The sequence below is a fragment of the Sorghum bicolor genome, chromosome 2 (genome assembly GCF_000003195.3).
Source record: "Sorghum bicolor cultivar BTx623 chromosome 2, Sorghum_bicolor_NCBIv3, whole genome shotgun sequence".
Lineage (NCBI taxonomy): Eukaryota > Viridiplantae > Streptophyta > Magnoliopsida > Poales > Poaceae > Sorghum > Sorghum bicolor.
Genome location: NC_012871.2, coordinates 67,578,272 through 67,597,368, shown reverse-complemented (window position 1 = coordinate 67,597,368; position 19,097 = coordinate 67,578,272). Strand labels below are relative to the sequence as shown.

Sequence of the window (19,097 nt, the reverse complement as noted above, 5' to 3'; positions counted from 1 at the left end):
TCCACTCGATACTCATCACATTCACATCACTGTTTGGGGAGATCAAAACCTTTATGACTTCTGAGTTCTCTGAATGTTATATTCTGGCTAAAATTCGGCTCCCGCTGATGCAAAAAACACTGTTTCAAACCAACAGAGAATAGTATGTAGTTGATGTCCGGCGATTTGTCAAGGAAACACGTGACTAGGGGAGTTCTGTTCTCTATTTTTTTTTTAAAAAAAAAGAGAAATAGAGAGAAAATTCAATTCCCTGTGGCCACGAGGCACTGACCACCAGCAGCCGACACGAGGACACAGCAAAGATAAGCCCCCCCCCCCCCCCCCCTCCGCTCGCAGTCGTCCCCCAGCTCGCGCGACATGGCGCCCACCGCCCGATGGTCCCCGCTGCTCTTCCTCCTCCTGCTCGCGGCGGCCACCGCGACGGCGACGGCGACGAACACGACGGCAGAGCATCCGTCCGGCTCCGACCCGCCCCCGTCGCCGACGCCGACGCCGTGGCCGGAGCGTTTCCACGCGGTGCTGTTCACGAACCTGACCAACTACTCGGACGCGTCGACGGGCCCGCCGCTGCGCATCACGGACCTCTACTACGACTGGCCGCGGCGGCGGAACCTGAACCTGGTGCGCCACCAGCTGTCGCCCGACCCGCTCTACGACGTGGAGTGGAACAACGGCACCACCTTCTACTTCGACTCCAGGGCCTGCCGCGTCGAGCGGTTCCCCGTCGGCGTGCTCCCGCCATGGTGGCTCTCCGGCGGCGGCGCCCAGTACCTGGGCCGCCGAGTCGCCGGCGGGATCGACTGCCACCTGTGGGGCAAGGCCGGGTTCATCTTCTACTACGAGGAGGCGCGCACGGGGCGGCCCGTGCGCTGGGACTTCGTCGATGGTACTCTAACAATTTTAACAATTTCTTTCTAGGCTTTCATTTGATTGCCATGAACGGAACCCGGAGGTTCAGACGTTCAGTTCAGCCAATTGTGGACCTATTAGGTTCATTTCCTGACTAAGGGACCTGTTTTTTTCTTTTTTTTCCCAAACACTTGTTTGTTTCCCGGTGAAGTTATTTTTGTTCTCGTGACATGAGTTGGGATCGGATGAAGCTGAAAAAAATAGTTTATTGTAGCTCTCTCTCATTTCTCTCTCTCATCTATAAAAAAGTAATTGATAAAGCTATTTTATCAAACATTTTTTTTAAATAGCTCAGCGAAAGATATTTATAAAGCTATTTTTTTAAAAAAAAAAACAAAGTTGAGCTGTACGGACCTAACAATCAAATCGCATGTGCAGTGACGGGGATCCAGCAGTACGTGATGAGCTTCGAGCCCGGAGTGGAGCTGGAGGAGGACGCGCAGTGGCAGGCACCTGCATACTGCTTCACGGACGATGACAACGACGACGAAGAAGAAGGGAAGAGAAATGACAATGCAGCAAGGGGTAGTGGTGAGGAGGCTGGGGATGGACTTGAGGTGGCTAGCAGGTTACTCAGGAAGCTTGCAGGAGCTGCAGCAACGTCTTGATTGTACTGTATTATTAACTAACTAATGCCTCCTCATTTTAATTTCCTATATTGTTGCTCCTGTCCAAAACAACAGATATATGCTCTGAATTATGAGAGGCACATTTAGAACTAACAATCTAGATCTAGAAAGATTAATAAGGATCTTCCTCAGGTTGAGTGGATCATTAGTATATTGTTGAGCTTGAGCACCAGGTGTTGTGCAGCTTCTACAACCAGTACAGGGTGTTGTTTTTGGGAAGGCCTGATCTGAGATGTGTCAGTTCAGACCGGTAAATTGCGAAATCACGATGTCTGCTTCCGGATTCATGCTCAATACACCACTTTAGTTTCAGAATATATAGCCACAACTCACAAAATTTCCTAAGAAATGTGAACCCAAGCAAACAAACAAAAAAGACAACAAAGGTTCAGAAGAGGCGATTCAACTTATTTCTCATCCTGGATATGACCAGATAGCCGTGGGATCATTGCTGTCAGAGTGCCAAAAAGACAACAAAGGTTCAGAAGTATTGAGAGGTGTGAAAGACTGATCGACCTGGAATTGTGGCCAATAAACCACACAATGGCAAAATTATGAAGTGCTTGATAGCACAAGAAAAATAGTAATCTGAAGAACATCAACAAACAATGTTGCATCAAACTAACAATATATCACAATTGGAAGCATAAAACAAGGCTCTGAATTTGCCAATAGAGTTCATCCCACCTATTCAGCATAAATTATGCCAATTGACAAGCAGTCAAGCATGCTACACTAGTACTGTGAAACTGTGAACCACAGAAGAGCATGATAATAATTCCAAGCACCAAATACAGAAAACTGCCCACAAGGATATATGCAAAATGTTAGATCGACATATGATTGAACCCACTTATAATTCCGACCACCAAATTCAGAAAACTGCCCTCAGAACCGGCGAGCCGACGACCTGGGGTTAACCCTCCTCTCTTTGATAGCCACGGAAACAGTGCCGGATGCGGCGGAAGGCTTCTTCATTTCCTTACTGCTCCTGAGGGAGGACCTCGGCCCCAAGCCTCCGCCACGGCCCGCCGCGAAGTCGATGGCTGGCGCAGACCTCCTCACGGACTCGGCGCCGCTTGCGGTGTAGGCTTTCTTGGCGACGCGGCGCTTGGATAGCTGGACGGCGACAAAGGGGTCCTCGGCGATCGCCTCGGGGTCCACCGAAGCCGCGGGCGCGAACTCCTCGGAGTAGTAGGGAAAACCCTGCTTGCGCTTGAGCCGCTCGTTGCGGCGGGCCGAGTAGGCGTCGTAGAGCCTGCCGCGCACGAAGAGCGGGCCACCAGCCGGCGTGCCCGCGGCTATCGCGGCGAGGTTGAGCGCCACCAGCTCGTCGTGGGCGTCCGCGCCGGCCGGGAGGAGGATGTTCTCCTTCTCAAACCCCGCCCCTCTCGCCGCCGGGGGTGTCGTCGACGGCGCCGCGGCGGGGAGGAGGTTCTCCTTCTCGGCCGCCCTCGCCATCGGGGGCAGGTCGAGCTTGACGCGCCTTGGGGGCTGGAGCCTGGAGGCCATGCACGCGCGCATCGGGCTCGGCTCGGCGGCGCGGATCGGCGACGGGAGCGCGGAGATGGAGGCGCGCATCGGGCTGGGCTCGAAGCGGACCGGCGACGGGATCGCGCAGACGGACGCGCGCATCGGGGCCACCGCCGCCGCCGCCGCCGCCTTTTTCATCGATCCTGCAGAGTTGAGATGAGCGCGCGTCGGATCGGGAGAACTGAATCAGAGCACGAAGGCGGAGGATGGGGCTGGGATCGGATCAGCCGGCGGTCGTACCTGGAGGCGTTTGCACGGAGGAGGCCGGCACGAGGGGCGGGCGGGGCACCCGGTGCGGACGCGGGCGGAGGCGGCGCGGGGACACGGCGAGCGGCGGACGGCGGTCCATGGGTCGGTCGGCTGGCCGGGGGAGGAGATTGCTTCTCGCTTGGCCTCCGGTCCTTTTCTTTTTCGCTCGGGTTTGGAAGACGAGGCGAGGAGCCGAGGAGGCTTTTTTTAAGCGGAGGCTCCTCCTCCAACGGTCGTCTTGCGTCTTCCAACCGCCCTTTTGAAAAAATTTGTCACGGCTCGGCTCGGCCCACAGCCCTGGGTGTTCTCACTGCCCTTTGGGGCCTTCCGATATCTGCGGAGTCACGCTGTTTATGGCATGATAATCACGGCGATTAGCGGTGTTTGATGACGGTGGGCGCCACCGCGGTTATATATGGTATGATAATCGCAACGTATATTTTTGCATTCAGTGGTTTCTTCAAATCTCCCCTGCCCAACAACGTATAGTAGTAGCAGGTAGCAATTGTGTGTTATTATGACTTATATGAGGAGGAAATGAGTTGGAGGATCCATAAATCAGCCATTTTGCCATTGCAGATTAATGCCATGGCTTGATGTGATGGAGAATATTTCTTGTATTCATATATGCAAAGAAAATGCTCTTTTAATCTTTTAGTGTATGTTTTTCTTTATTTTTGTATCAACGATCCCTTTTAAGTATGGATGAAAATGGATTGTATATGGACGGATATTACTGATAATATAGATAATGTCAACTATGCTGGATATGATACGATTAGATATCGACATCATAATTCAAATACAGATGCGGTATCGGGTGTTTTGAATATGCGTACTCGGATATGGACAGATTTAAACCCCTTTTATAACAGATTCGGTCTCGAATCTAGTCAAAAAAATATCCATACCGTTTTCAATCCTACTATCCTACTTTTAGGAACAAGAACCAAAGCCAACAAGCTTACCACCGCACAAGTACGAGGCTTTCCTGGTGAAGGTCCACTTCTATATAATTTTTTTTTTGTTTATTATACATAGAAATGACTAACCTGAGGAAAGCACCCAAATCGTTTGGAATTTTCTTTTCTTTTTCTTTTTCCCGCTCCCCTTTTGGTTGTGAAACGAACCTTGTGCATTGCCATAGAATGTGTAAGAGCATCTCCAAGGGCTTTGCAAACAAACTTTGCATTACCTTATTTGCAAAAAAGAGTAGAAAATACCCCTCCAATGGTTTTGCAAATAAGGTTTGCAATTTGGTTAACTTTGCAAATAGAGGTTGAGGCATTGCATATATGCAAACCTTCCCATCACTTTGCATCTACAATTTCGGCCTTCCACGTCGGACTCTGTCCCCTCGGCCACGTCTGGACGACGTACGCGGCCACGGCGCGGGAACGGAGGTGGACCTTCACTCACGGGGACCTTCCCTCGGAGGAGGACGGAGGTGGACGGAGCCGAACTGACGCGAACGACGACGGCGACGAACGACGAACGCGGCCTGGGCTAGGCGGCAACTGACGCGAAGACCTGGGCTGGGCAGCAACTGGCGGCGACTTGACCTGGACGGCGACGGGCACACACGATGTATGTCAAAATGGCGCGAAGGGAAAAAAAAAACGCGCGGGCGCGATCGGTGAAAAAAAATTCAAAGGTGGAGTCTACACTTTGGGTTTGCCAAGTCTAAATGCAAAGTCCCTTGGAGTTGGACTATTTTTAGACTTTGCAAATGAGTTTGAGACTTTGCAAACAACACCAAATGCAAAATTCATTTGCAAAGTCCCTTGGAGATGCTCTTAGATTGTATCAAACAAGAACATCTGCCTTTGAATGATTTCTTAACAAACGGACTGGAGGAGACAACACTCAACAGTTCAAAGTAAAACATGATCCCTGAATCCTCAAGAGTGTTCAATAAAAATTGTACAACAGTCTATAAACCATTCCCCTCGACACTCGATAGCCTAACATGAGCTGCTATATATCATGTCACTTGCACAAATATATACTCCATTACATTCCTTATCTTGACTCTGCTGTGGGCCATATGTACACTACTTTTACAAAAGGAGAAGGGGAATGGACGCCTTGTAAATAATAAATGAATAAGCGTTCCCTACAATCAGCAAAACTGTGAATCTGAAGGCTCAGGACATCTTCTCCCCTAGCTAGACTGCAGATCCTCAAGAGCAAAGCCTTAAACCTCCGTTAGAATGAGAATCTGGCAAAGAATGAATTCGGTGTGGTTGTGCCATCTGACACTGCAGCAGCTTGTGAAGAAGCCACACTTGAAAGGACACCTTGCTGGCACTTTTTGAGCTGCCAGGTTCCAAACAAGGAAGCGTCAAACTCACATTCAAAATGATGAAACTGGCAATTAGTGTGCATTTTCAAACATCATGGGTACAATGGTCATAGTTGTAGCTTGCCCTAACCTAATAAGATTTTTTTTCTTTCACAAACTGAATACATAAATAACGAAGTGTCCAGCATCACCACCACTGATAAAAAGGAAGGTTGCTTTAATGAGTTAGGTTAATATAAAATTCTTAATGTCAGCAGCTAACTATGGGTTGAGCATTCCCAAAGTCATAAAAAAATACGAGATAAAGGTCTAGCCCATCATTTCAATACTTCTAACCGTTATGATGCTTTATAAATACAATGGCACAACAGATTCTGGTTCGTGAATAAAACCAGCCAAATCAACTATACAATGGGATATCTAGCTTTATATCCATAAATAAGCCCAGCAAGCAGATAGAATCAATTAAACAGACCATTCTGTGCAGTAAATGAGATCTAAGCTCTTACTTTAGAAACAAAAACATAGTTATCAAAGGATAACATAGTATAGATGATATGTTATGGAAACATGTTGCATGATTTTATTTTAGTACTTTCATATCCTCATGAATACCATATTTCTTTTCTAACCCTTACAATACCTGAGATTAACTTAGTTACATATTTAGTAGAATAGAACTAGAATCCTTTATGTAGTGTATCATATATCATGTAAAAACAACCATATCAGAACTAGAAGATAGAGAAGCAAGCAGCACTGCATCAGCAGCAAGAATAAACTTCAATGAGAATACAAGTTTACCTCGTCAGGACTAAACTGTAGTAACGTCCCAACCACAGGCAACAACGCCCCCACTTCCCCTGTGCCACAAAAAAAATTCAAATTGACAAGGAATAAGTGCATTTTTAGCCCAACCACCTTGCGTTTATCTAATTTAACCCCCAGGTAAATTTGGCACATCAACCATTAATACTGTTCAAATTTAACCCCTCGGTAGTTTTGGTGGTTTTCAAGTAGCTTGAACCCCCACCTGTCATATGCTCTATCTCTCCCTCCATGCCTCCCTCTCCCAACGCCACCATCCCATAGCTGTGTCCAATGTGCTCACTTTTGTGCTGCCGCAGCCGCTGCACTCGCCTCTGTTGTGTGCAGACCACCCTGCCGCCTCATACACATGTGCAGCCGTAGAACATCCCTTGCTCGTCACAGGAGATGATATGAAGGGAGAAAGGGATCCGCCACACCATGGAGCAACGTCAGACGTGGGGACAGCTGTGAGGCCAATCTCGCCGTGCACTGAATGAGAGATATGGAGGAGGGAGGGGGCTGTTGTGGCAGGTCGGCAGAAGATAAAAGGGAGTGGAGACTCTGAGCGCACGCCTCCTTTAGTGCAGTCAAGTGCGGCGCCGTGAATAGTGAGAGGGAGGCAACAGTGGCACAGAGAGGAGGGGAGAGGGAGATGGAGGCGGTGGTGGTGAGAAAAGGAGGGAGAGAGAGAGATGAAGCGTCTTACATGTGGGCCCATGCTGATAGATGGGCTCAAGCCACCAGAAATCTACCAAAACCAAACAGGGTCTAAAATTGAACGGTATTGGTAGTCAAGATGCCAAATTTACCCGTTTTTGTGGTTGGAGGTCAAAATTAGACAAACGCAAGAGATAGGAGACAAAAATGGATTTGTTCCAACTGATAATATCATATCTGTCAGCCTGCAGCAACTAGAGAGCATAAAAAGTTCCAATTACCTGTTTCAAGAAGCTTTAGAATCACATTTTTGAGATATGTCATATCTATTCCTTCTCGCTTTTGTGATCTCTCCATATTGCGAAGCTCGGTTTTCAACATTGCTTCCTACAATAAAATCAGACAAAATAAGGCATGCCGATATGAAGCCTCCTAGCAAAAACAAGACATATAAAAACTCAAACCAATGAATCAGTAACTCATTTTTCTAGTTTTATCATGACACAAAACAAAATATATTTTAAGTATGCAAGATTACAAACACCAGAAATAATACAGATAACATAAAAGAACAAAATAAACTGACACTACACACAGAAGCTGTTGTTAAGATCTACAGTGAAATAAGGGGGTCAAACCAACATCTCAACTCGATCTTTATCTTCAACTAAATATCTTTTACCTGGAATTCTAGAGCACACAAAGGTGAATTCTGCAACTCTTATCTGGATAATCCAGCTTCTTTTTAATGTGGCAAAGAACTAGAAGATATGTTTATAGGTTTAAACAAGTTAAAAAACTACCCCTTGGGTAATAAATGAGTGAACACTAACATGCACATGCTTACTTTACACTATCATTGCCTCGTGTAAAAGTCACTAGATCTGCAGCACCTGGAATTCCAGAAAGCCAGTGATATTCCAGAGCTTACGGCCTAAGGATCAATACGCGTCTAGAACAACGTTCGGTCCCAATGCTATGTGTTCCAACTTCTTAACATTTTATAACTTTTTTCTCACTGCAGTAGCAACAAGGCCAAATATCCAAATAGTTTATACATGGAGAAAAACATGACTTCAGTATCAATAGTAACCACAATTAGCTAAATAGGCTTTCAGCAAAGCTACTTCAGGTTCCAGGAATAATAAGAGGAAATTATGATTTAACACAGATACTCTTTACATTGTATTGTGCTTCCTATTGAAGAAATCTTGGTAAAGAGAGAAATCAAATTTAATGCTAGTTGACATTCCATAACTAGAAGGATCAAATGCAGAATGGCAAGATCACTTCGCACAACTAATCAGAGGTATGAAACTGACTATGGAGAACTCAAATCTCAAATGACCCACCTGTTGATCATGGAGACGATTTTCACGCTCGAGCTCTTCAATTTCTTGCTGAAGAAAAGAAAGGAAAACAAAAGCTTATTCACTTGACACCCAAACTGGAAAGAATATGAAGAATACCTGCTAAGTTGATAACTTACTTGAAGCGCTAAGATATGCCTCTGTGACTGAGCCAATTCCTCTTCTCGTTGTGCTTGTTGTCGTGCGAGAAGCTGAAAATGTAGGGATGCAGAAGTTCATAATCTTTCTCATCTAAGCAAATTCATTCTGACAGAGTATCACTAAGCACCAAAGTTCTCTATTTGAATAAATAGCTGAAAATTTTCACTTGTTGCCATGCGAGAAGCTGAAAATGTAGGCATGGAGTATAAGTTAATAATAATCTCATCTAAGAAAACGCATTCTACCAGTGTATCACTAAGCACCAAGGTGTTCTAGTTTGAATAAATAGAGTTTTGGTCCAACATCAAAGCACTATCTCAACCAAATCAGCCATAGAAAGGTGCAAAATACAGGGTAAAAGTCCTATTTTAGACTAAACCCGTTGATACAATACCAATTAATCCCAATTGCAACATTTATACGCATTTCCTAGTTCATTTTTCAGGGGAACGGGTAAGTACCAAAATTTGTTGCTCAGCCAATTCAACACTCATTGTCTCCTTAACAGGTCCTGCAAATACAGGGCAATGATAATTAGTGGAAAAAACTACAGCCATTTAACTGAGGAAGAATACAGGCAAGATTGGAGAATGAAACGTGATACTAGTAATAAAAAATTACCTTGACTTTGATAATCATTGTTGCTAACCTGTGACATCAAAGCAATAATATCATCAACATAGTCAATAGGTCCTATTTTAAATTTTGTAGAATACAAAGTATCACAAGGAATGGTGGGCGTAGTTAGTAAAGCCTTAATTAGATGCCAAGATTTTTTTTCGAGTTCTTAAAAAATAATGCAGCTCTAAAGATTTTTTTCTTTGGTTTTCAAAACTAGAAGATGCTTCGATGTAACAGATCTCTTAGTTTTAAAAACCATAGTATTGCTTAAAAGGCGGTGTTTTGTACTCCCTCCGTTCCAAACTATAAGACGTTTTGGCTTTCTAGATACATTTTTTTTACTATGTATCTAGACACAGTGCATATCTAAGTGCATAGCAAAAGAACGTATCAAGAAAAGCCAAAATGTCTTATAATTTGGACCGGAGGGAGTAGTTTAGAAAATCCATTCCAGACCCCTTTTTTCTAATGATATGATACTGTCTCGCTGATTTCTAAAACTCTAGTTTCTTGATGCCACATTTTTTCTAAACTACAACATCCAAACAGGCTCTGAGTGCTTTGACCACATCTGGACATCGACACAGTTCCGATGTGGTTCTTCCACCACTGCTTCTCTATAGGTAATAAAGGTAGCAATGAGTGGCTTAAGGAAAACAACTTACTGCTGGTCTAGCATCTAATGACTGGTGAAGGTCTCTGTTTTCTTTGAGGAGTTTAGCTATCTCTCGTTCCTTGTCTTCAATCATTCTATCAGCTATATCACGGAATGATTGATGCTCTTCCTGAAAAACCACATATATATTAAAATACTGGATCAAAGACATAATAAGGCATGCAGATAACATGAGTGATTGTCCAGGAAGAAACCTTCAGTTTCTCATATTTTAGTGTCAGCTCTCCTAAATTCTTTTGAAGTTCATCATCAACATGGCCATTGCTCTGAGCCTTCAAAGACTCACATTTCACTGCACCATTGGCATTCATAATTTTTGTAATTGGTTCCCATCAAAAGAAAGGAGAGATTTCTAAAGTAAATAGATTCAGCATCTTACATCTCCAGCTTTCCTCTACATTCGACAAGTTTTTCTCCCAGGATTCTTTTTCTGAGATGAAATTAGAAGTAACAGAATCTAACTTCTTCATTACATCCTTTAGCTTTTTCTCAGCATCAGCAAGAGCCATATCTCTGAATGAAAAATAAATAGTGAATACTTGGTAAACAATAAAAACACAAACAGAAAATGTTGATGCAATAACACATATTACATCAACTAACAGGATTAGTGTTGCGAACAACAGTAAGTTAACACCAAGAGTAATAACATGCCTAGTGTTGCTGGCTTGATAAAATGCGTACTACTTTTTCTAGTGATCTCCAAGCATAGTTAAAGTTAAAAGAACTGCAACTGCTGCAGATAGCATATTTAACAAACTAAGCTGGAGACCATAATTTCCTTTATGAAGGTTCAAATGAAGCACATCAAGCACTGATGGAAGCCTGTAAGATTTACTTTTACTGAGCAGAAGGTTAAGTGGCCCTACCTTGCCTCAACTTCATCACCATGTCTGGATTCTGCTTTTTGGAGATCATCGATTGCTTTATCTCTTTCTGCTAAAGCAGCTGCCACCTCCTTTTCAGCTTCCTTGATTAAAAGGGATGCAAACGATCAAATCAGTCAAAAACTTTGGTTACATCAGACTAGATAAAAAAATGGCATTACCCTTATGGCCTCTTCATGTTCTTTAATCAAATCTGAACTTTTAGCTGCAGTAAGCTCAGCATCCTTCTTTTGCAGAAGTGCATGTGCCCGGACCTTGTATGCAGAAAATTCACTTTCCAGTCGACTAATCTGCAAAGACCAAAAGGCTTAATTTGAAGTCCTTTTTAATTTTTTATACAACTATCAGCTGCAGCACATGCCCTATTTATATTTGAAAATGTCAATGAAAACTTGTCCTTAGCATTACTGCATTAGGCCTCCCCCATGAACTGATTCAAACCCATTTGAAAGAACTTTTCAGGCTTAAAAATAAGCATCTGTGTGCCAAGCCAGGTCTCTCACAAGTGAGTTCTCTAACTCCAAATGTTAATAAAGTTTCACTGCTGTTAAGGAGAACTGGAGAAGCCATCTATTATGTACTCTAGTGTCCCCTTCTCTAACTCCAAATGTTAATAAAGTTTCGCTGCTGTTAAGGAGAAGCCATCTATTATTTCATCCAGCCTCTGTACTCTAGAGTCCCCTATGCCAATTGCCAATCCTCCACACAGAAGATCATGGTGTTAATCTCCAGAAAACCAAATGTGCATGCAATGATGCAAAGATATGCATGACATAGCATTGTTTTCTGTCACTTGACTAAAAACATGCCATTATGACAAACATTAATACATGACTGTAGCGTAATAGAATAAATGTGCAGCTTCAACGCCCAATACAACTTATACACTGGAGACAGACTACAATACAAGAACGGAAGATGGTTTTCCTATCTTTTAATTGATATTGTGTACAACAAGCAAGGAACAAAACTTTAAGAAGTGGTACTAAGGAATGAACAACATGAACTCTTCCAGCTGTGCAGGACCTAGACATATATGAGTCATGCCAAACTTGCCATAAAATATCAGGGCAAGTTCACTTTGCTTCATATTCACTAAGCTTTAGCTCATCATACAAATATACCTCATGTTTTGCAGCCATTAGATCAGAATCTTTGGTTTGTAACAATTGATTTCGTGCTGACAGCTCTAATTCCAATTGACCTGCAGAATATCCAAACAGGTTTATAGATTTAACCATTTTGCACTAAAATCAAAATAGTAAGTATTGAAAGACTTACTTTTAACTTTGGCGGATTCTTTTTCAGATCTAAGGCATGCATTTTCTGATGCTTCCAGCTTTGACCTGAGAGATTCACAAGTAGCCTCCCAGCTTTGCCTTTCCTTTTCCTGAGTAATTGTAGAAGTTAGACAAATTCTACTTAGTTCCTACATACATCATAAATGATCTTCTGACCAAACAGAAGCAAGACTAAATTAAATTAAAGTCAGGTCTACAAGCTGTTTCAATCTTTTTAAACATAAGGCTACCGTCATCTACTAAAAATGTCCATACATCATGTCCCCTTCAAATAATAGGCAGGGTTTCTAAGTCACAAAAGATCACTTTATTCAGCATTTCTTGTGTGATTATGCCATCCTCAGCACGCACTAATCTCATCAATTTCAGATTATCATAGTTCATAGTTTATATAAAACTAATCAGCGTTAGAAGTTTAGAGCTAGAGCTGCTCATATGTCCGCAAGTTTGAATTTGGCATCTATGACAAGGTATGCTCAACTTTGTACAGCAATGGCATGTTTCAGTACAGAATAGAGAAACATACATGTTCATCCTTTAGATGAGCGAGCTCCCCTTTAACCTCCTCCAAAGCAGCTCTAAGCCGGGCAGCTTCACCTGTTGATGCTGCTTCGATTTCAGCTATTTCTGAATCTTTCTCTGTTAATACCGCCTGCAAAAGTATAATTATATGCAAATATTGAAGGTAAATATGATTGCTTACTCTAATTCACCATTTTTTCCCCAGCATACTAGTCTTGTTCAGTTACTAGTGACTAGTCACTACTTTGCTATCAGTAAAACACAGCAGAAAATGGTAATAAGGTTTAAAAGCATTAACCTAATAGACTAACACAGCTAAATACTACCTGGAAATTATAGTTTTCATGATAATATTATGATGCTATACACTGGAGTTACCTGTAGAGACTGTATGGTTTCAGATGCCTTCATCCTTTCTGCAGAAACTTCAGCTAGCTGCGCCTGCAAGCTTTCTATTTGCTGAGGACAAAAAAGAAGCGAAGTTAGATAACCTTAATGCTTTTTGTGAAATCATGCTCCCCAAATTTCATTCCTGGACTTTTCTCTTACCTTCTGATGCTTAGCAGTGAACTCTGAAACTATTGCCATCCTCTTATCTTCAGCAGATTGAAGGGATCCTTGAACTTTCTCTAGCAACTTTACAAATATCACATCAGTCACTTGTGTCCATGTCACATAAACTAAATAAGAGAATGCTATTATATTTACAGTTCTGTAGATTTGACCCTATAATGCCAGTTTAGCTCAGAACAGATAATTGCTAGTTCTGACCAAATACATCAACATCCTGTCATACAAGCAACACATATGTTGGGGTTCTCTATATAGTTTCCAGCCTGGCAGGCTGTTACTTGTGGTGCGCTTGTTCTAAGTCCGTGTGTGTCATATGTGTGGTGGCAGGCAGTTGAACTAGCCTAGCATTATTATTATTTTTTCTATAATGCAATGGCATGCAGCTTATGGGTATGTTTGAGGGGAAAAAAAAGCAAGCAACTATATATTGGACTGTTGAAATGAGCAGGAATCTTTAAAATTTTACTTGCTTATTTCAGCTCAGAGATAGATGGATATGTAGATACCTAAACCAACATCTTAGAAATAAGTAACTGCATTCACCCAGTCAATGTCATCCTAATACTAGCTGGCTGGAACTATGTCCCATTCCTCCTTCCATATAAGAACCAGATAGAAGATCTTGGCACTCGCCTGAAGCTATAAAAGAACTTTTAGAATTCAACCATGTGCCCTGCAACACCTTAATATCTAATTTTAGGCCATGCATTTCTACTATTAAAGATCACCAAACAAAAAATTGGCAAGAAACATTACATTTACATACCTGCTCTTTCTCAAGCACTGATTGTTGCAGTTTCTCAAGAGAATTGTTTCTGGCCTCCAAGGCAAGACGTGTCTCATCGAGGTTAGCCCTCAACCTACACATGGTTCACATTCATTTTAAGATGTATATTATGTGAAAATAAACATGTCATTTGTGGAAATCTTCAGGAAAGGACTGAAGATGTTATTTGCATCAGTAATGGAGAAGCTGGTCTACAGATATAAATATAGGATTATAACTATTGGAGGAGCTGCAGTTAAACGTAGTCAGGATTCATATAACTAAACATTTCCACCAACCCCAAGAAAGGAGATAAATGAAAACCTAGTGCTATTGCATGATGTTGAGAGATGAGATGAGATATAGGGTTATAACTATAATGGAGGAGCTGCAGTTCAACATAGTCAGGTTTCATATAACTATACCACTCAGTTTCACCCACCCCAAGCAAGAAGAGAAACAAAAGGGCTAGTGCTATATTTGCACAATGTTAAAGATGACACATACATTGTACAATGAGATCAATAAAGTCACTCACTTGCTGTTAACTGTCCGCAACTGCTGCCTTTCAGCATCCATTGACCTTAAGGCCTCACTAGCCTGCTGACGAGCACGTTCCAGATCCTGCTGTGCTGCTAACTGCAGAGAAGCAGCCTGCTCAGCCTTCTGATTAACTTCATTAAACCGAGCTTCCAGGTCATCTTTTTCCTGTAAATGTGTAGGGAAAAACACTAAAGATCAACGTCTTGTTTCAATAATTCCGTATATGATGACAACAATACTATTTGACATTCATGAAACATGAGAAACAGGCAGCAAAGAGTCGATTACACCACAACAATCGTTGAATCAAATTGCACTAGTTTATTCTCAAGCTAGTGTGCACATAGGATGGCTGAAAACTTCCATATTTAGGGAGAGGCTGAAGCAGTGGAGTAAAAGATGTACTATTTTTTTCAAGCTAATGTGAAGATAAGGCAGATAAAAAATTGGTTACTTGTTACCTTTTGTATATCTTGTATACGTTGTTTTGCACGCTTGTGAAGCCTCTGAAACTTGGTATCCAGCTCAACATATTTGTCGTCACGTTCTTTTAGTTCCTTTTCCATTTTTTGTTCAGCTACATGCATGGAACTAATGATGAATTAGATTCTGAAACAAAAAAAAAGTAGCAGCAAGTACTAGGTTGTATTACAGATTATAATGATATAGCAAGGTGTACTCTGATCAAGCTAAGATACAACAGTTCCAGAGTAAAATTCAGAAAATTAAGTGTAATCGGAGCCTAAACAAAGGTTTATCCTATTGAAGATCTAAATGTCACTTTAGTAGTTAATGCATTGTACCACTTATCCGTTGGCAGATCTAGGTGGAATGAAGCACATCACAACTGGAAAGTGACAATTTATTCAAAGTCGCCTCACAATTACAATTTTTTCAGTTTTAAACCCTTTTAGCAAATAACCAACATGATGAAGAGTTGTAATGAAAAAGAACTACAGAACATGACCATCTTTTCCTTGCATATGCCCAGAGGGCTCCCTCTTCTCTATCACACACATTAGCATGTGGTTGGGTCAAAATTATAACAATACATACATAGTCCATGAGTCGTAGCACAGAAGCTTAATCCTTAATCCATTATACAATTGCAGTCATTATTATCATGGCAGACATTACAGGTCAACATTGATGCCCAGAGGTCTCCCTCTTCTCTATCACACACACACACATTAGCATGTGATTGGCTCAAAATTATAACAATACATTCATAGTCCATGAGTCATATCACAGAAGCTTAATCCTTAATCTATTATGTCATTGCAGTCATTGTAATCATGGTAGATATTAAAGATCAAAATTGTTTGTATTCTAGCCTACAAAAGTAAAAGTAACTTTTATAAAACCCTAATTAGCTACTTCAAGTCATTGCCAACAACAAAAATGATCCTATATGCTATTACATCCAACAAATATTAGATGTGATCGGAAGAGATGAATGTGGCTCCGTGGCTGTGCTGCAGCTGCAGGAGCCAAACAAAACATCTATAGTGCCATAAGCTAACTAGATTGCAGCTGCAGCCGAAATGGCTGTAAAAAATGGAAGCCAAGCAGGCCCATTGAGACATCCGGAGCACCTTTTTAAACATTTGAGAATTTACTGAGTTTCCATAACAACAAGAAGTTGAAGCAAGTTGGGGTAGGCACTGAGTTTTTATAGGCAGTTACAAAAACCAGGAACCTTAATTTTATAAGAACAAATAAGCCCTGTGGTCACAGTTCAATCTAGTATAGATGTTTCTAGTATGGTATGGTATGGTACATGGTGTATGCCCACTCTACTGACAACCAATTTCTAAGTATAGCAAGAGGAGCAGACGGCCAGAGGAAAATATAGCACAGGGAGTATTTATATTTGTCCTCCTTCATTACTGAAATCTCCAAGACAGTAGAGACCGCCGATCAAAAAAAGACAGTAGAGACCGGATTGAGCTAACCTGACTATGTTACTAAATATACTACAGCCAACATCATCTGTAAAAATGATCCGGCGATCCCAGGTAAATAAGATTTCTCAACTTTCATATTAACCCTTTGTTGACCTGTGTCTTTCTGCCAATAGAGACATCCCCATCGGGGTCTTCGCTTCATTGTTACTTTTGTCGTGAACAACTATTAGTGTATTTTGATCTGAGAAACCTCATGCCCATCAGTTCTTAATGGATCCGCTCCTATAATAAATACAATTTCCTAAAACCAACAATCCCCTAGCCATTGTGATTGGTGTGGATATTTTAACAGCTTGTACTTCATAATCCCAGGCATACATTAGGAAGAAAAGTTGTTCCAATATTACGGAATGACAGACAAGTTCAACAGCAAATCCACTGTCTACAATCATGATGGATGATTCAAATTGTTAGGAAGACACGTCTTTAACTAACACGTATTGAAGCTGCGCCCTTGCTGATAAATGCAGGGAACATTTCGGTTGTTGGTTGGGTTTTTGGCTTTTCGCTGACAACATGCAAGGACAGGTTCTTACTCACAATGTGGCAAACTAGTAATAAGGAAAGTAGGGACAAACAAAGCAATAAGCTTAGCAAATTGCAAAAGTACTGAGAATCGTTCCAACTTCACCAGTGGTCGGTGCCCGATTACAAATTTCATCTTCAGAGGCTCAGGAGCAGTGGCGGCTAACCTTGTGCGAGCTTGGCGGTGAGCTCCTGCACCTTGCCGTCGGCCTCGGCGTAGGCCACGTTGACGTGCTCCAGGGCCTTCTCCGTGGCCTCCCGCGTCAGCCGCTGCTCCTGCGCCTCCCTGTTCAGCCTCTCCACCTGCTCCTTCAAGCCCCTAACGAGTTCGAGTCTCTCGTCCGCGTCACCCACCGGCTGGGCGCTGGTAATCTGGGACCTGAGGTACTCGTTCTGGAGGCCGAGCTCCATGACCTCCCGCGCGAGCTCCTCTTTCTCCTCGTGGGCCCGCTCCGCCTCCTCGCCCCCGCTAGCCAGGCTGCCCTCCCCCGCCGCCACTTCCAGCACTGGCGGCGGAGTTGTCTCCGCATCCCCTTGGCTCGGCACCGGCGGGGTGGTGTCCTCGGGATCCATCTCGCCGAGCCGGATCCAAATCTGCTCCGCTCGAGGGGATTGGACCAGGAGTATTTGCGTCCGATTGGGCGCGAGGCGTGGTGAGATTATGGTTTACGAGGAGAAGGAAACCCGCATCTAAGGTGACCTCAGTGAAGGCGGAGGGGGAGGAGAGGAGTTGGGGGCGGTCGCCGTCGGTGGCAAGGAGACGACGAGCTGGATCCCGGCCGTGCCACCTGTAGCTGACAGGTGGGCCCTACGATCAAGCGATACTGTGGCAGCGGCAGTAGCGTCTAGCGTGGGATGTCTGCAACGGTTACAGCTTTACAACTCGGGCCTTGTTTCACTTTTCGGAACCGTAGCACTTTCGTTTGTTTGTGACAAATATTATCCAATCATGTACTAACTAGGATCAAAAGATTTGTCTCGTGATTTCCAGCTAAACTGTGTAATTAGTTTTTGTTTTCGTCTATATTTAATATTTCATGTATGTGCCACAAGATTCGATGTGATGGGGAATCTTGAAAAGTTTTTGGTTTTCAGAGTGAACTAAACAAGGCCTCGGAGAATGGAGGTGAATCCCGAGGTCAGCTCCAATTATCTCCAAAGTTTTGTAAAAAAAAAAGGAGAGAGAGCGATAAGCCGATAGTAGTAGGGGTGTGTATAGATCCAAAATCTTTTAAATTTGGATACTGTAGCACTTTCATTTATATTTGGTAAAAAATGTTTAATTATCGACTAACTAAACTTAAAATATTCGTCTCGTGCAAATAGTTATTTTTTATTTATATTTAATACTTTATTCATGTGCCGCAATTCAATACGTGTTTGATGTGAGATATACTAGTAATTAGTCACACATGCACACTAGTGTGAGCAACACTTAAAGCCATTGTGGAGAGGTGGCTCAGTTATGTTGCAAGTGCTCAACTAGTATAAAAAGGATCTTATTACATATGAGATAAGACATTGAGGCTACATAGAGAGATCAAGAAACATGGCTTGGCTACGATGGGCTAGGCTGCAACTGTGAAGGGCAAGCTAAAGGCTCATGGGTGACGAACTATCGAGGCGGTGAATCATGAGTGGATAGCTTGGTAGTGATGGACCAAGATAATAATGGTGAAGAGTAAGTGAAGCTGTGATCGATGAACAATAAGACCACATGATGACATGAAGTGGTGTATCAGATATCAAGCCATGGAAGACTTGTGATGATTACAAGTGGCTTGATAGAGGTTGGATGTAGTGGCGGATCCAGGAATTGGGAGCAGGGTATGCCCATGGTAAAAAAATTTGGATGAACGACACAAAATGTTTAGATTTGCTTAGATAAAAGATACATGTAGTTCAAATACATTGCATATCTATAAATTTTATTTTGCAATTGAAAATGACATTTAATAGAACCAACAAAGGGAAAGGGATTTGAGTTTTATTACCTCTGAGTCCAAGCAAAGCGGGCGTCGTGGCCGATTGGCCGCGCGGCGGCACAGGGACGCCCGATGCCGGGGAGCGGAGCCGCCGAAGCGGCAGTGCGGGGACGCCGGCAACGTGAGTG

The 19,097-nt window shown here is 42.8% G+C and overlaps 3 protein-coding genes across 5 annotated transcripts; 1 reads left to right on the top strand and 2 right to left on the bottom strand.

The window, feature by feature from the left end:
- LOC8074228 (uncharacterized protein At4g14100) lies at nt 326-1,710 on the top strand. The gene is made up of 2 exons (XM_002462803.2): nt 326-886; nt 1,288-1,710. Exons 1-2 carry the CDS (start codon nt 358-360, stop codon nt 1,515-1,517), a joined length of 759 nt encoding a protein of 252 aa, XP_002462848.1. The 5' UTR covers nt 326-357; the 3' UTR covers nt 1,518-1,710.
- On the bottom strand, nt 2,150-3,481 carry LOC8074227. Its single transcript, XM_002460638.2, has 2 exons — nt 3,312-3,481; nt 2,150-3,214 (listed from the first exon to the last, which is right to left on the bottom strand). The coding sequence occupies exons 1-2, from the start codon at nt 3,418-3,420 to the stop codon at nt 2,427-2,429; spliced, it is 897 nt and encodes a 298-aa protein (XP_002460683.1). The 5' UTR covers nt 3,421-3,481; the 3' UTR covers nt 2,150-2,426.
- On the bottom strand, nt 5,172-17,829 carry LOC8077277 (protein GRIP). 3 transcript variants are annotated; one of them, XM_021453885.1, is made up of 21 exons: nt 17,152-17,826; nt 14,954-15,069; nt 14,488-14,657; nt 13,950-14,043; nt 13,160-13,246; nt 12,989-13,069; nt 12,615-12,740; nt 12,069-12,177; nt 11,912-11,991; nt 10,949-11,077; nt 10,770-10,870; nt 10,280-10,413; nt 10,095-10,192; nt 9,890-10,009; nt 9,225-9,252; nt 9,065-9,114; nt 8,582-8,653; nt 8,445-8,492; nt 7,374-7,479; nt 6,430-6,488; nt 5,172-5,639 (listed from the first exon to the last, which is right to left on the bottom strand). In XM_021453885.1, the coding sequence occupies exons 1-21, from the start codon at nt 17,555-17,557 to the stop codon at nt 5,529-5,531; spliced, it is 2,325 nt and encodes a 774-aa protein (XP_021309560.1). In that variant the 5' UTR covers nt 17,558-17,826; the 3' UTR covers nt 5,172-5,528. The 3 variants fall into 3 exon arrangements, with proteins under 3 accessions (XP_021309560.1, XP_021309562.1, XP_021309561.1); XM_021453887.1 differs by having other exon boundaries at nt 14,954-15,083; nt 17,152-17,284; XM_021453886.1 differs by lacking the exons at nt 5,172-5,639; nt 6,430-6,488; nt 7,374-7,479; nt 8,445-8,492; nt 8,582-8,653 and adding an exon at nt 8,690-8,787 and having other exon boundaries at nt 17,152-17,829.